Source organism: Staurois parvus, unplaced genomic scaffold (assembly GCF_062004578.1).
Source record: "Staurois parvus isolate SC_StPar_1 unplaced genomic scaffold, SC_StPar_1.0 ptg001955l, whole genome shotgun sequence".
In the NCBI taxonomy this organism is placed as follows: domain Eukaryota; kingdom Metazoa; phylum Chordata; class Amphibia; order Anura; family Ranidae; genus Staurois; species Staurois parvus.
The window spans coordinates 45,058-62,500 of NW_028319751.1; the positions used below are offsets into that span (position 1 = coordinate 45,058).

Sequence of the window (17,443 nt, forward strand, 5' to 3'; positions counted from 1 at the left end):
CACTGCCCTGTCACCAGTGTCACTGATCAGTGAACCGATTTTTACTGATCACTGTATCAGTGTCGCTAGCGACTTCCAATAGTGTTAGCGCCCCTCCCAGATAGTGCCAGTTTGCCCGCCAGTACACAAGTAATCCCATTTAACCCCTTAATCGCCCCCCCCATTAACCCCTTCACTGCCCTGTCACCAGTGTCATTGATTACAGTGAACAGATTTTTACTGATCACTGTATTACTGTCACTGGTGACTTCCGATAGTGTTAGCGCCCCTCCCATATAGCGCCAGTTTGCCCGCTAATGCATGGGATTTTTTTTACCAAAAACATGTAGCAGAATACATTTTTGCTTAAATTTATGACTAACTTTGAGTTTACGATATATTTTTTATAGCTGAAAGTAGAAAATATTGTTTTTTTTCAAAATGTTCGGGTTTTTTTGTTTATAGCGCAAAAAATAAAAAGTGCACAGGTGATCAAATACCACCAAAAGAAAGCTCTATTTGTGTGAAAAAAAAGGACGTAAATTTCGTTTGGGTACAGCATTGCCTGACCGCGCAATTATCATTTGAATTAGTGCAGCGCCAAACGGCAAAAAAAGGCCTGGTCATTAAGGGGGGTAAATCCTCAGGAGCTCAAGTGGTTAAAAAAAAAAAAAAAATTAAGAACCAATGCGGACACAGTACAGGAGATGACCAGAGACTGTGGACATACAACGGCGGTGGTAATACTGGGCCGGCCATAAGACGCACAGACATTTCCCCCCAAGTGTGTCTTATGGAGCTAAATAGTGCCCCATCATTGGTATCAGTGGGAGGAATAGTGCCCCATCATTGGTATCAGTGGAAGGAATAGTGCCCCATCATTGGTATCAGTGTAAGGAATAGTGCCCCATCATTGGTATCAGTGGAAGGAATAGTGCCCCATCATTGGTATCAGTGGAATGAATAGTGCCCCATCATTGGTATCAGTGGAAGGAATAGTGCCCCATCATTGGTATCAGTGGAAGGAATAGTGCCCCATCATTGGTATCAGTGGAAGGAATAGTGCCCCATCATTGGTATCAGTGGAAGGAATAGTGCCCCATCATTGGTGTCAGTGGAAGAAATAGTGCCCCATCATTGGTGTCAGTGGAAGGAATAGTGCCCCATCATTGGTGTCAGTGGGAGGAATAGTGCTCCATCATTGGTATCAGTGGATGGCGTAGTGCCCCATCATTGGTGTCTGTGAGAGGAATAGTGCCCCATCATTGGTGTCAGTGAGAGGAATAGTGTCCCATCATTGGTGTCAGTGAGAGGAATAGTGCCCCATCATTGGTGTCAGTGAGAGGAATAGTGCCCCATCATTGGTGTCAGTGAGAGGAATAGTGCCCCATCATTGGTGTCAGCGGAAGGAATGGTGCCCCATCTTTGGTGTCAGTGGTGGGGAATAGTACGTCATTGGTGCCAGTGGGGGGGAATAGTGCCCAGTCAGTGGGGGGGAATAGTGTCCCGTCATTGGTGTCGGGGGGGGGGGGGGTAGTGTCCCGTCGGTGTCGGGGGGGGGGGGGATAGTGTCCCAACATTGGTGTCGGGGGGGGGGGGGGGGGGGGGATAGTGTCCCAACATTGGTGTCAGTGGGAGGAATAGTACCCCATCTTTGGTGTCAGTGGGGGGAGGAATAGTGCCCCATCGTTGGTGTCAGTGGGGGAAGGAATAGTGCCCCATCATTGTCAGTGGGAGGAATAATGCCCCATCATTATTATCAGTGGCACCAATGATGGGGCACTATCCCACTCACACCAATGACACTTAACTTGATGACCCCTGTTCCAGCAAGGTGCTGCTCCAGCAGCACCATCTGCACGGCACACTTACCTGTCAGCTGTCCTTCACTCCGGCCTCTCCCTCACTCGATGTTCGCGGGGCCGCTCGGCTCCGCCTCCTCGCAGGTGATTGGCCGCCTGTATGCCTTTCCTGAGCTACCACCGTACCACCTGCATGTCCTGGAATATAGAAGCACCTATTGCAATTCTGCACTTTACTGGACGTTTTATTTATTTATATATATATATATATATATATATATATATATATATATTTATTTTATTTTATTTTTTTTTGTATATTTCATTATACTGTTTTTTTCACATATAAATGGTTGAGATCTGTACAGCTTTTTATGTGCATTTTGTTTTTTGGGGTTCAAGCACTTGCCACTTTATTTTAGGATTATCCCACATTTGGGATTCACTGTGTATTGCACTCAGTTTGTTTATAATACCGTTTTCTGTGATTGGGGGGTTTCATTTTATATTCACCATATATTGGGTCCAAATTCAGGACCGAGTTGACAGATTCATGATTTTGTGGCACATATTATGTTCTAGATCCCTGGAGGATCTGATCACAATTTATCATCTTTATGTTCATATATTTGTTTGTGTTTATGTTGCATATTATAGCGCTGCACCAAAAAGTCAGAAGTATTTTTTTTTTTCTCAACATTTGTCGATTTCTTTTTTTTTTTCTCTAATAACGCAACCAAATACCACTGAAAGAAAGCTCAATTCGTGGGGGGGGGGGGATTTCATTTGGGTGCAGCACTGCATGACCATGCAGTTGTCAGTTAAAGTAATGCAGTGCCATAACACAAAAAATGGAATGGTCAGGAAAGGGGGTAAATCCTCAGGAGGGCAAGTAGTTAAAGGAACAGGTATCAGCCTTGTCCATTATTTTTATATATATATTTTTTTTTTTAAATCTCTGGCTTCATTTTCCAGGGAAAAACATTTATTCAATGTGTTTCTCAGATCAAATCGTTTGAACCCATCAGGGAACGCTGCTATGACGACCTTTCCTGCAAGGTAGCCTTTTTGGTTGCTGGCATATATGTCACGTGTATCTGAGTTAGTGGCTCTTTCTTGTAAGGGGCTATTTTTCATTCTTCACACTGATAAAGCAGTCTTGCACCAAAGACCCTCATTTCTTCCTAAGGTGGTGTCTGCCTTCCACTTCATTGAAGATATACTCCTTCCTTAATTTTGCCCTTCTCTAAAGCACTCAAGATTGATTTTCACTGTCTAGACTTGGTCAGAGCCCTCAGAGTGTATCTCAAACTACTGCTTCTGTCAGGAAGATGGACTTCCTATTTGACTTTCACTCCGGTCCTAATAAGAGACGACCTGCTTCAAGATCCACCGTAGCTAGATAGATAAGACAACTCTTAAGAGCTTGGTTAATCACCTCCTGCACTAATAAGTGCTCATTCCAGTAGGTAAGTAGGTGTTTCCTGGATATTCTAGGACCAAGCCCTTATTGCCCAGTTTTGTAAGGCTGCCTACTGGTCTTCTGTTCATACCTATTCTAAATTTTACCAGGTGGATGTCTAATCCTCTGCAGATGCCATTTTCGGCTGCAAGGTTTTTGCAGCAGCACTCTGAGTGGGTCCATTGACCCTTGTTCTTGTTGGGCCTGTTAGCACAGTTCTGTTTGCCTTGTTGTTGCCCCCTTCTTATTCATTGCTTGGAGATTTTCCAGGGACTATGAATAACAAGCCTGTGTCCTATACTGTACAATTGAGATAAAAGGAATTTTGACTTGCCTGTAAATTCCATATGTTAGAGTAGAGTACAGGACACAGTCCGCCCCTCCCCTCTGCTCTTGTGTTACTCTGCATTGCTTGCTACAAAACCGAGGACTCGTGGATTGGGGTAAATAGTAGGCACCCAGGATGTGTGTCCTCAAACACTTTCCCAGAGTCCAATCACCCGAAGGTACCAGCCTATAACCCAGGATATATGAATATCAATCCTATGTCCTGTACTGTTCTCTAAGATATGGAATTTACAAGTAGTTTGAAATTCCTTTTTTTTTTTAACTTTAATTGTAAAATCCCTTTCTGCATTCACCAAAGGACATAGCACCTGCCCTTTTAGGTCTGTTGGGCATGCTATTGGAGTTGATGTGTTCTCATTTCTTGCATACTACTAACTGAGGCTTTGTTAGCAGATGGAAAGGGTGGGGGGCAAGGGAAATTGGCCACCAGCAGGGACCTCCCTTAAGCTGTTTTTTGTGCTTGTTTCTAGAATCTGTAGCCAGTGGTCAAGGACACAAATAATTTTACAATAATAAAATCACATATTTGAGCTTCAGCTAGTGGCATCCATGATCCTTCTAGAAATGCATTTTACCTTCATCAGATGACTGAATGAGATTACATGGAGTTTTACAAGGGCTTGGCTAAATTGTTGCAATTGTTGCTTTTTTTCGGAAGCTAATGATCTGCTTCTTCAGTAATCACCTGTATACTTAGCTTTATTAGTCGTTTACACTTGTATTATCTGTGAAAAAGAGGATCGCCTTTTTTCTTTTCTATTTATTTTTTTATTTCAGGTACTTGTATAGCGCCATCAATTTACACAGCGCTTTACATATATATTGTACATTCACATCAGTCCCTAACCCTCAAGGAGTGTATAATCTAAGGTCCCTAGCTTACATTCATACATACACATACTAGGGTCAATTTAGCCAGGATCCATTTCACCTACCAGCATGTCTTTGGAGTGTGGAAGGAAGCCGGAGTACCCGGAGAAAACCCACGCAGGCACAGGGAGAACATGCAAACTCCAAGCAATTTAAATGTTTATTGAAGGTTTTTCAATTAAGAGTGGTATTAGAAACTTGACAGACAAGCCAATAGCCAAAAAATGATAAGGCAAATAAGTCTGTACAATATATAAAATACACAAGAAAGATGTAAAGCATAGGCATTTAAGGGCATGGTACAGCAACAAATATGACAAGAAGAATATATATATTCCCTAGGAGTGAAAGCTAGGAGATTATAGTAAGGATTGCAACCCGTTCTAGAGAATCGCTTTTAACAGAGCTGCAAGTTGGCAGCTGACAGGCGTTCAGGTGGTGAGATTGCTGCCTCTTGAATGGCTGTTTTTGGGAAGTTTTGACAGACAAGTGGGCTTTTTAATGGGAATACCACACCACAAAAGCAAACCTAGAGTTTGGCTTGTGGGTATGGGTCAGCCCTGTTCACTTGAATTGAGTTCATCAGCAGTAGTACTTGCCAACGTGACAGGTGATATAATTTTTGCTACAACACAAAGCATTGCGGCTGTTGCATGTGTAAAACCCCCATATGGTTGCCTTTGCAGCTTAAGTGGTTCTAAAGGCTCAAGGTTTTCTACCTTCGTGCATTCTATGCATGAAGGTAAAAAACCTTCTCTGTGCAGCATCCCCCCAGCCCCCTTAATAGTCACCTAAGCCCCCTTTTGATCCAGCTATGTGCGCTGGAGTCTCAGCTATCCCAGGACTCCCTCTCCTCATTGGCTGAGAGAGAAGCAGGAGCCATTGGCTCCCACTGCTGTCAATCACAGCCAGTGAGCCAATGAGAAGAGAGAGGGGGCGGGTCGAGCCACGGCTTTTTGTGTGAATGGACACGTGGAGCAGCGGGTGCCCCTATAGCAAGCTGCTTGCTGTGGGTGTACCCGACAGGAGGGAGGGGACCCAAAAAGAGGAGGATGCAGTCTGCTCTGTGCAAAACCACTGCACACAGCAGGTAAGTATAGACATGTTTTTTTTCATAAAAAAAATAAGTCTGTGGAATCCCTTCCACAGACCCACAAGAATACACTTAGGAAAATGCCTTCCCAGAGGGAACTGTGATGCCATCCTTTCTCTGTTTAGCATACAATGGCTTCATGCACACTGAGCATATGCTCAGCTCCTGTGAATACATTTTCTCCTGGCAGGAGAAAAATTTGATAAAAGTATTTTATTTTTATTGTATTTGTATTATATTTATTCTGGCCATTAGAATGCATGTACACTAGTGTTTATGCACATTCCGTGTTTTTTTTTTTTTTCTGCCCTGAAGCTCTCTTGAACGCACCTTGGTGGTGGGTTTTTTTTCCTGCCTGTAAGTGCTCCTCTTCTAATACCCCTGTAAACTCCTATGTGTACATGGGCACATGGGCTAACATACATGCGTTTACAGGCAGAAGAAAAAACTGCCAAATGTCTGGAAAAGCAGCATTTTTTAAGCCCAGTGTACTTGACCATTAAGTATTCACTGATGACAGCTTTTGATGCACAGAGAAAGAACAAATTAAGAGGTAATCTTTTAACGTTGCTTAGTGTGCCTTTGGTATAGCGAAATATGTGTTTTGTGTTTCAATTTAAACTGAATGATAATCTCTTGATCTAATAACAATTCTAAATATATAATGTTTTTATATTTCAGATTGCGGTTCTACCAAAAATAGCAGGTTTGTTCTCCATGTTCCTTTCAGATCCAATGTGGCTGGTAAATCAACATGCATTAGAGACATTCACTCGGTTTGCTGAGGTATGTTGTTGCATTTATTCATTTATATGCACATAAATGTAGCAGCTCCTAAAGGACCCTGCATTCACTATATCCGGTCTTCCACAGTACACAGAACATGGAAATACAATTATTTTCGTAAATATAAATTGCTAAATACTTTTTTTAAACAGCAGTATATAGCAGTCTTGCGACGTCTATCAGCGTCCGGCTGAGCATTGGTTAATCTTGTAGGAGTTTTCATTATACTCTGACTGTCCTACAAGGCTACCTTTGATCCTCTGACAAGCTTGGGCTGTCGGTACATTTACCAGCGCCTCACGGAAAGGTCTTGACTATTTGCGTTTGGGACCTTTCCGATCATGTGACGACTGTGACAGCCGAACACGGTGGTCAGATAACCCTAAACCTCGTCCTGCCTCCCGGCATCACAAACCCCCTAAAGGGCTGGGAGGTGCCAGCACCAGGGGGTTAATGTGAGTTTTTTTTCTTTGCTACATTTAAGTTTGGAGAGGAATTTCTTAGAGAATGCAAGACGTATTTTCAATTCTTTAAAATACTGGTCCTTTACAAGCCTATAGATGAAGAATTCTTACTTTCTTTGCTACAGTTGTGTTCAAAATAATAGCAGTCAGACATCACTAGCCTGAGCAATCACTGTTTTTGGTAGAAATTATATTTCTACATGGCAAATAATTTACTAGCAGGTGTAGTAGAGTAATAGAAATCCAACAGACCCAACAGTTATGACATGCATGCTGCTGATTCTGTGTAATTGAATCACTAATTGAAAGGGGCATGTTCAAAATAATAGCAGTGTGGAGTTCTATTAGTGAGGTCATTCATTCTTTGAAAAACAGGTGGCAATTATTTCTCTTATTTAAGGAAGGCAGCAAATGTTGGACATGCTGGTTACAGTGCATTTCTCTCTGAAATTCTGAGGAAAATGGGTCGTTCCAGACATTGTTCAGAAGAACAGCGTACCTTGATTAAAATGTTGATTGGAGAGGGGAAAACATATAAAGAAGTGCAGAAAATGATAGGCTGCTCAGCTAAATGATCGCAAATGCTTTAAAATGGCAAGCAAAACCTGAAAGACGTGGAAGAAAGTGAAAAACTACCATTCGAATGGATAGAAGAATAGCCAAAATGGCAAGGACTCAGCCAACAGTCAGCTCCAGGAAGATCAAAGAAGGTCTAAAGTTACCTGTGAGTACTGTTACAATTAGAAGACGCCTATGTGAAGCCAAGCTATCTGCAAGAAGCCCCCGCAAAGTCCCACTGTTGAAAAAAAGACGTGCTGAAGAGGTTACAATTTGCCAAAGAGCACATTGACTGGCCTAAAGAGAAATGGCGCAACATTTTGTGGACTGATGAAAGTAAGATTGTTCTTTTTGGGTCTAGTGGCTGGAGACAGTTTGTCGGACGACCCCCAAACACTGAATTCAAGCCACAGTACACTGTGAAGACAGTGAAGCATGGTTGCGGAAGCATCATGATATGGGGATGTTTCTCATACTACGGTGTTGGGCCTATTTATCGCATACCAGGGATCATGGATCAGTTTGAATACATCAGAATACTTGAAGAGGTCATGCTGCCTTATGCTGAAGAGGAAATGCCCTTGAAATGGGTGTTCCAACAAGACAACGACCCCAAACACACCAGTAAACGTGCAACATCTTGGTTCCAGACCAACAAGATTGACGTTATGGAGTGGCCAGGCCAATCCCCGGATCTTAATCCAATAGAAAACTTGTGGGGTGACATCAAAAATGCAGTTTCTGAGGCAAAACCAAGAAATAGACAGGAACTGTGGAATGTAGTCCAATCATCCTGGGCTGGAATACCTGTTCACAGGTGCCAGAAGTTGGTTGACTCCATGCAACACAGATGTACAGCAGTTCTCAAACAGTGGTTATACAACTAAATATTAAGTGATTCAAAGGGAAGCAAAATCTTCAAACATTTTTCAGTTTATATAGTGAATGTTTGAGTTTGTAACGAAGAATACAAACACTGTTATTTTTTTTGAACAATCTAATATTCACTTTTCTTCAATTTTTTTTAGAGGAACAGCACAAATTTGATATATTTTTCTTCATGTTTTGATTTGGAATAGAATGTGTAGCGTTCCCAATGCATTTGTGTTTATGGAAATAAAAGCTATTAGAAGGATTTTCAGCTTTATTCACTTTTTTCAACACACTGCTATTATTTTGAACACAACTGTATGTGCTTGTTATGAGTATGTGATGCTAAAGTGCTGAATCTAGACACAACAAGGATAACTAACATTTTCATTAGTATGCCAAGAATTGCAGCCTCATTATTTCTTTCATGACATCTGTACTTCAGCCATATACAGTATAACAAAGTGGCTTAATCTTTTTTTCATCCTAGGAATCATTTTGACAGAAATAATTAACATTTTCCAGCTCTTTCATTTCTTTATCTGTTCCGTTATGACACTTCTTTAAAATGAAATAGTGAACAAAGACAATTAAGATTCTACTGTATTCTGCTTTTCTTTTCTATCTGAATTAAAACTGTTTATAGGAAACCAGCTATGAAGAAATAGTTCCGCAAAGCATGAATTCAGAAGAGATCAAGAATCGTGTAGTATCTTTTTTAAACAAGGTAAACTTGGTTATCTTGTTTTAGTTTGGCTGTCCTGTTCTTAGTCCTCATGCACACTAGACACTTTTTGCAGTGACTGTTTTTGGCTTTTGACATTTTTTTCTACAGCCAATAAACTTCCCAGCTTGTTATCCTATGTGTCCATGCACACACACTGTAGTCAACGTTTTTTGGCAGGAGTGTTTTTTGGCTGGAAAAAAACCCCAGAACTAGTGGGTTTCTAGAGGAGTTTTTTAGCTATAAAAACACTAACACTGAAAAACATGGTAAATCGTGGCAAATCAACGTTTTTGGATATTTTTTTTACCAAATGCTAATACAAAACCGCTAAACTCTGAAAAACAAGTTTTTAATGTGACTGCACAGCTAACGTTACCAGCATTATTAAAACGCCCAGTATGCATGGAGCCTTAGGGTGGGGGTCACTCATTCAGTGCTTAATCCAAGCTTGGGCTGTGGAGCATTAGAGACAGACAATAGAAAACAAAAAAAAAGAATACCTACCTCCTGGCTACCTGTGTAAATATTTATATCAAGTATTTGACTAAAATAAATGTTTAGTCCTACTTTTTATGTCCTACTGCAAAAATAAATGCATTAAAGTGATTCTAAACCTAAAAATATTTTTACTTTAATGCACTGTGCACAACTTAATCTCTTATCCCCTCTCTTCCTCTTCGTCCTTCTTCCTCTTCACACAAGGACTCGAATCAAATTCGATGAAGAAGTGGTGTGTGGGTGGGGTGGGGGGTGGGGCGTTTAGGTCCCGCTGTGTGTGTGTCTGGAGCACAGCTCCTTAGACACACAGGTCAGGAGCGAGTATGCAGTGCGTGTCCCCTGGCAATGGCTTGCTATGGAGGAGGAGCCAAGATCGCCGGCGGGGGACCTGAGAAGAGGAGGATCGTGGCCACTCTGTGCAATACCACTGCACAGCGCAGGTGAGTATAAAATCTTTGTTTTAATTTTTTCTTTTAAATTTGCCTTTAGTAACACTTTAAAGGATAAGTTCACTTTTGGGAACATGTTACATGTTCCACCTGTTTTTAGGGCGGAACATGTAATGTGTTCCTATAGCTGAAGCCATGCACGTCGCCCCCCCCACCCTCTGACAGTACGGGGAGAAGTTTCCCTGTACTATCAGATTTGAAAACAGCACGGCCATGCGGGGCTGCGTCACTCATTCACAGAGTTCTGTTGAAGGATGTCAGGCAGGAGGGAGCCAACACAACCAAGCTAAGTTTTGGCTAGTTCAACAGGAACTAGCTGAAGCTTGATCATTGTATAGCCAGCTTTAGTAGTGCACAAATAAACTATAAGGAACATCATAAAAACGTTCTTCCCAATCTGAAAAAAAAGTCCATATTTGAATTATTAATTATTTATAACATTGATAAATTGTCCTGCCCGCTGGGTAATCAATGTTTTGAACTGTTTCAGTATTTAAAATAACCAGATAGACCAGATGAATTTAAAGTGGAGCTCCACCCAAATGGGGAAGGTCCGCTTTAAGGCCTTGTCCCCCGTTAAGGATTGGCACCGTTTGGGGAGCGTAGGGAGGAGCGGGTACCTGATTTTGACAGGTATTCGCTTCCACTTCCGCTGTGATCTCCTAGGCGATCAGAAGCGGATGTTGTCCCCTATCCTCCCCGTAGTCTTCTGCGACATGTGACAGGTCCCTGAAGACTATGGGACCATTCACAAGGTGCAGCGCTACTTGCGCATGCTCAGTGGGCACCTGGCTGTGCAGCCGCAAGCGGTCACAGGTGGATGCCCACACTTAAGATGCTGGCACTGGAGAGAGGACAGTCTGTGAAACCAGCTGTACTGAGGACACAGCTGGATCAAAGGACAGGTGAGTGTCTGTTTTTTAAAAGTCCGCAGCTACAGTTTTTGTAGCTGCTTTTATTTTTTTAGATTTTGACTGGATTTTGACTTTGTGATTCTGTTGCTAGATGAAATCTGTTTACCTAAGCGCTGCCCATAAAGAAAGTAAATAATGCTTCTCTTTACGTCTGTCCACATCGCCTATCTTTGCTGTGTTGCAGAGCTAGGTTGGCTGAGGAATCACCTGCATCTGACACACTTCCTATAGTGTCGGATGTTTTGCCCCCTATGCGCTATGTTTCCATACACTAGTCCCTATGTCACTACAGGACACAGAGCGCAGCTTGGGACTTGGCTTCCGACATACAGTGCATCCAGAAAGTATTTACAACGCTTAACGTTTGCCACATTTTATGTTACAGCCTTATTACAAAATGGATTTTTTCATCCTCAACATTCTACAAACAATACCCCATAATGACAATGTGAAATAACTTAGTTTTGAAATCTTTGCATTTTATTAAAAATAAAAAACGGAAAAAACACATGTACATAAGTATTCACTGCCTTTGCCATGACACTCAAACTTGAGCTCTGGTGCATCCTGTTCCCACTGATCATCCTTGAGATGTTTCCACAACTTGATTGGAGTCCACCTGTTGGAAATTCGGTTGATTGGACATGATTAGGAAAGGTATAAACCTGTCTATATAAGCTCCCACAGTTAACAGTGCAAACCAGAGCACAAACCAAGCCATGAAGTCCAAGGAATTGTCCGTAGACCTCTGAGACAGGATTGTATCAAGGCACAGATCTGGGGAAGGGTAAACCAAGCACCCGATGGTAATGCTGAAAGAGCTCCAGCTTTTCTCTGTGGAGAGAGTACAACCTTCCAGAAGAACAGCCATCTCTGCAGCACTCCACCAATCAGGCCTTTTTGGTAGAGTGGCCAGACGAAAGCCACTCCTCAGTAAAAGGCAAATGGCAGCCAGCCTGGAGTTTGCCAAAAGGCACCTTAGGGACTCTGAGAAACAAAACTCTCTGGCCTGATGAAACAAAGATTGAACTCTTTGGCTTGAATGCCAAGCGTCATGTCTCGAGAAAATAAGGCACTGTTCACCAGTGCCAATAGCATCCCTACAGTGAAGCATGGTGGTGGCAGCATCATGCTGTGGGGATGTTTTTCAGCGGCAGGAACTGGGAGACTAGTCAGGATCTAATGAAAGATGAATGCAGCAATGTACAGACACATCCTTGATGAAAACGTGTTCCAGAGCGCTCTAGTCCTTAGACTGGGGCAACAGTTCAGCTTTCAACAGGACAACGACCCTAAGCACACAGCCCGCATAACAAAGGTGTGGCTACGGGCCAACTCTGAATGTCCTGGAGTGGCCCAGCCAGAGCCCAGACTTGAACATCTCTGGAGAGATCTGAAAATGGTTGTGCACCGACGCTCCCCATCCTACCTGATGGAGCTTGAGAGGTACTGCAAAGAAGAATGGGAGAAATTGCCCAAAAATAGGTGTGACAAGCTTGTAGCATCATACTCAAAATGACTGGAGGCTGTAATTGGTGCTAAAGGTGCTTCAACAAAGTATTGAGCAAAGGCTGGGAATACTTATGTACATGTGTTTTTTTTTTTTGTTTTTTTATTTTTAATAAATTGCAAAGATTTCAAAACGAACATCGTTCACATTGTCATTATGGGGTATTGTTTGTAGAATGTTGAGGAAAAAAAATGAATTTTAATCCATTTTGAAATAAGGCTGTAACATAACAAAATGTGGCAAAAATTGAGCGCTGTGAATACTTTCTGGATGCATTTTACCTAGAAATGTGCTGGATTTAGTCATTTTTTCCACTCTTTATCTTCTAAAGTGCTATAATTAAGAGACTAGTAACCACTTTGAACTGCTTTGATTAACCTTAGGCCTTAGTTCTTTGACAGCGCTGAATGATTGCCTTACACCAACATATCTGGACTATGAAATTGAGACTGATCATCTGAAATATATGGTTGTTCAATGTGAAAGTTAAACTTTTGGGTTAAAAAGATCCCGTATGTTGAACACGTGTACTAACAGATTTTAAATTCCCACTTTTAATACTCTACATGGAAATTCTAAAATAATCCACACATCTTTATAGAAGCCATGTTTATTTACTCTGCTTCATTTTGCTTATGAGTACTTTTTTATAACACTGTTTAGGCTGTTTCTTTTGTGGAACCTACTAATAGAAGACAGGAACGACTACAGGACGAAAGAAGAGTTTTGGAAAAATGTTTTGCTAACTGTGTACAGAAACATGAAGTATGTCTTTCTTTGGAGGCAAGTGAGGTCTTTATAATGTTTATCTGGAGACAGATTTATTATTGGTTTCTCTGCTTTGGTGCATTGATTTTGTTTTAAAATCATAGCACAACATGCTTTTCAGATAAATAAATGATTGTCTGTTTATAAAATGTTAGTAAAACATAAATACATAAATTCATAAATACATGCCATTGTTTGGGGTTGGCTCCACTGGATCAGTGGAGAATATACAGAAGGCAAAATAAGTATTGAACACGTCACCATTTTTCTCAGTAAATCTATTTCTAAAGGGGCTTTTTACATGAAATTTTCACCACGTGTCAGTAACAACCCATGCAATCCATACATACAAAGAAACCAAAACCTATAAGTTCAGAAATTAAGTTGTGTAAAAAAAAAAAAGTGACACGGAAAAAGTATTGAACTTTGTGCAAAATCCTTTGTTGGTAATGACAGCTTCAAGGCACCTCCTGTATGGAAAAACTAGTCGCATGCATTGCTCAGGTATGATTTTGGCCCATTCTTCCACACAGTCTTCAAATCTTGAAGGTTCTGTGGGCCTCTCTATGAACTCTGATCTTTTGTTCTTTTCATAGATTCTCCCTCTTTCTCCCCCTCCCTCTCTTTCCCCCCCTCCCTCTCTTTCCCCCCCTCCCTCTCTTTCCCCCCCCCCTCTCTTTCCCCCCCCCCCCTCTCTTTCCCCCCCCCCCTCTCTTTCCCCCCCCCCCCTCTCTTTCTCCCCCTCCCTCTCTTTCTCCCCCTCCCTCTCTTTCTCCCCCTCCCTCTCTTTCTCCCCCTCCCTCTCTTTCTCCCCCTCCCTCTCTTTCTCCCCCTCCCTCTCTTTCTCCCCCATCTCTCCCTCTCTTTCTCCCCCTCCCTCTCTCCTTCCTTGGACACCTTCTTAAAATGTTGGCTGGGTGACTCATGCTGGGCATAAAAAATGCCCACCTGTTTATCGGTAACCATAACCTTCAATTGTGGCCATATTAATTACACCTCTCACTCTGTAAACAGGATATAGTGGTAGCCATTTTGTAGAAGACCTATCCTCCAACTTCAATTAGTAATGGTGGTAATTTTCTAAAGCCCAATCCCCAGGATCGCTCTATTACATAAAAATTTATATCAGTGGCCATCTTCTTGGAGTTAACATATCAAGTAGGTAGTAATAATTATCTAACATGCTTCTGCCATCTTCCTAAAGCCCTATATGGCTTAACTTACTACCCATCGCCCATATTAAAAAGACTATACACCAGCTGATGAAAGCCATTTAGGGCCCCGAAAATTAATAGTTAAAGGTAAACTGTAGATAGAGTGGCAGTTAACTTATAATAATCAATCTAAGACCAAAATCCCTCTGGAAAAATATAAAAAAGTTAAACAATATATAGGGGTGTGTGTGCGCTCGCGGTAGCAGAATCTTATGCATTACTGAACCTCTAGATTACAACTATTGAAAGTATATAGAGAAGCAAATAAATACCTGCAAATAACTTAATAAATAAACATAAAAGTTTAAAAATCATTAACCTCCCTGGCGGTATTCCTGAGTGTAGCTCGGGGTAAAGTTTCAGTACCACAAGCGGTAACCCCGAGCTGCACTCGGGCTTACCATGTGGCGCTGCTCCGGGATCTGTTCTTCTCTTACCTTGTCCTGAGCTGCCGCGATGTCCCTCCAGTACCGTCCCCTGTAATGTCCTCCGGCGGATGCCGATATCTGTCTTCTGGGTTCCGTCCCCTGCGATGTCGGGATGTACGGGGACGGAACTGCGGGAAATTTAAAAATGACAAAAAGTGACATTCACTAAAATAACATAGTAAAACATTACTGTATCAAACCATTTCACATACATTTTGTCCCTAGTGCTTTGTCCTGTGCCCTGCCTACATTTTTACTGTTCTTTCTGCATGGAAACTGAGAAACATCCATGGCGTACAAAAATCGGCCCTTTAGTTCAAAATCGGTTTTAGACCAGCTAGAGAACCGCAATAGTAAATTAGAACTACTTCAAATTTCTGTGTTTTTGGTTTGATTGTATTATTGAATTAAATGTATTATATTATTTTTTATGATTATTAAATTATAATTTATGATTTTGTGTTTCAAATTTTACCATACCTGGGATGTTTACTAGACTCTTGTTCGGACAGATTTTAGTGAGTTATTCCTAAAAATTACAGGCCTACAATAAAAAAAATACATCTTTCCATGCAAAAAAAAGTACCGCTTTGAGCACAGAAATATGGACATAATCAGACCGTTAGGGGGGTTAATTAAGCAATTTAAATTGAATTCAGCATTGAGCCAGGGTCCTGAGTGAACGGATCCATCTAAATTCCTGCTGGTTCAATGTCTGAATTGTGTTGCTTCTTCTCCAGTGCCCCCTGTATGTTCCAATCACCCAGAATAATAAAGTCGATGGGTCTTTTCTTATGAAATTTGGAAAACTGCTAGTGTTTGATAGTTGATAGTGTTTACTGGACCCTTTTATTCTTCACATGCTCCTGTATTCCAACTCGCAAGGGCTGTTTAGTTCTCTCAATGTATTGGAAGCCACAATGACCGCATTATTATTGTTTTTGTATTTTTTGGATGTGGGAACACATGGCTGATAGGAGTAGCTGAAAATATATATGTGGTATTCACACTTGGTCGATAGCGCAGGTGATTTCTTCATGTATTAGATGCTCATTTAATGCCGCCACATGGTACCTCAGGGAGAGCCAAGTTACCACATTTCCCAATGTAATGACAAAAGTTGCATCAACCAGGATACTGCTAATGAAAAAAGCATATGCATGCAAAATGTCAGCCCAAGCTGATGAAATGCTCCACCTTGTACTGAGGACTGAAATGAAGAGTTGCACATAAATTAAGTCTTCATGTGGGTGACACCCTCCTATCCTGTGCCAAGTTCTCAAGGTGGGACATTTTTGGATCCCAGGAATAACATTGGCTCTAATCTTCATGCTTCTGAATTTCTACCAGATGTGCTACCATGGAAAATCAATAACCATGACCCATTTCATATTTTGATGTGTGCATTTTAAGAATGAGTAGACCAGTTAACAGGTATACTAAGTGAACTCACTTTTCTCTGTTAAGGTTCTATTAAAGTAGGAATTTTGCTAGTTTTCAGTTTCCCTCGTTTTACACTGTCTTGCCTAACACAGTTTAGGGTCCTGTTAGTCTTTAATATGTATTTGGTACATCTGAAACCTAGCATTTCTTACTGATTTATTTCAAGCAGAAATGTATTTGGACTGCACAAACATCGTTTATAAGCTAGTAAAGTTTTGATTTAGTAGCATCCTTTCTATAAAGTACATAAAATGTGCAAAATTAATGATGCTACACTGCCTTGAAAAGTATTCATACCCTTTGAAATTTTCCACATTTTGCCATGTTGCAACCAGAAACGTAAATGTATTTTATTGGGATTTTATGTGATAGATCAACACAAAGTGGCACATAATTGTGAAGTGGAAGGAAAATGATAAATGGTTTTCAAAATATTTTACAAATATTTATCTGAAAAGTGTGGCGTACATTTGTATTCAGCCCCCTGAGTTAATACTTTATAGAACCACCTTTCGCTGCAATTACAGCTGCAAGTCTTTTTGGGTATGTCTGTACCAGCTTTGCACTTCTAGAGTGTGACATTTTTGCCCATTCTTCTTTGCAAAATAGCTCAAGCTCTGTCAGCTTAGATGGAGAGCATCTGTTTTGTCACAAATGCTCAATTAGATTTAGGTCTGGACTTTGACTGGGCCATTGTAACACATGACTATGCTTTGATCTAAACCGAGGGTCAGGAACCAGTAGATCGTGATTTACCAGTAGATCTTGACGAGATGACTGGTAGACCATAGTCAGGGCTTGCTGACCCGCCATCCCAAAGTATCAAACAGAGTGCAATGCACAGGGAGTACTTGTAAAGTTGGAGCTGTAGTAGGGAGCAAGAACCACATAATTTGATGTCTCCTCTGTAGTGTTGCTTCTACGACCTGTCATGGTTGGTGGAAATAGCAGTGTACCACTCTGCAAGTGCCCTGCAACCCTGTGCAGTACAGCAAACAAGGAGTTAAACTGGCAGCGGTATGTTGCTTTCCCACCACCTGCTTCAACACCGCAGAAGCATGCAGTTGTGGAGCACTTTCAGAGTGGCCCCATTTACTTGAATGGGTCCCGACTGGCAGGCGGTAGCACCCACCAAAAGCATCAGGGGGTGTAATTCTTGCTGTGGCATGTGTGTACTTTTGGCTGCTGCCTCAACAGCTAAAGGGGGTAGGAATTGGGGGTGGTAAAACCATGACTCAACTGCAGGGTTTAACCACCCTC

At 41.5% G+C, this 17,443-nt stretch overlaps 1 protein-coding gene across 1 annotated transcript in view; it reads left to right on the forward strand.

Moving 5' to 3' along the window:
• Positions 1–17,443, forward strand: part of LOC149433158 (FIGNL1-interacting regulator of recombination and mitosis-like) — a gene marked incomplete at its 5' end in the record, with an annotated part of 80,822 nt that overhangs the window by 38,081 nt on the left and 25,298 nt on the right. The window contains 3 exons of the mRNA XM_089664579.1: positions 6,236–6,340; positions 8,879–8,959; positions 12,994–13,113. Of these exons, the coding sequence (XP_089520705.1) occupies positions 6,236–6,340; positions 8,879–8,959; positions 12,994–13,113 (306 nt within the window). The remainder of the gene's footprint in view (positions 1–6,235; positions 6,341–8,878; positions 8,960–12,993; positions 13,114–17,443) is intronic.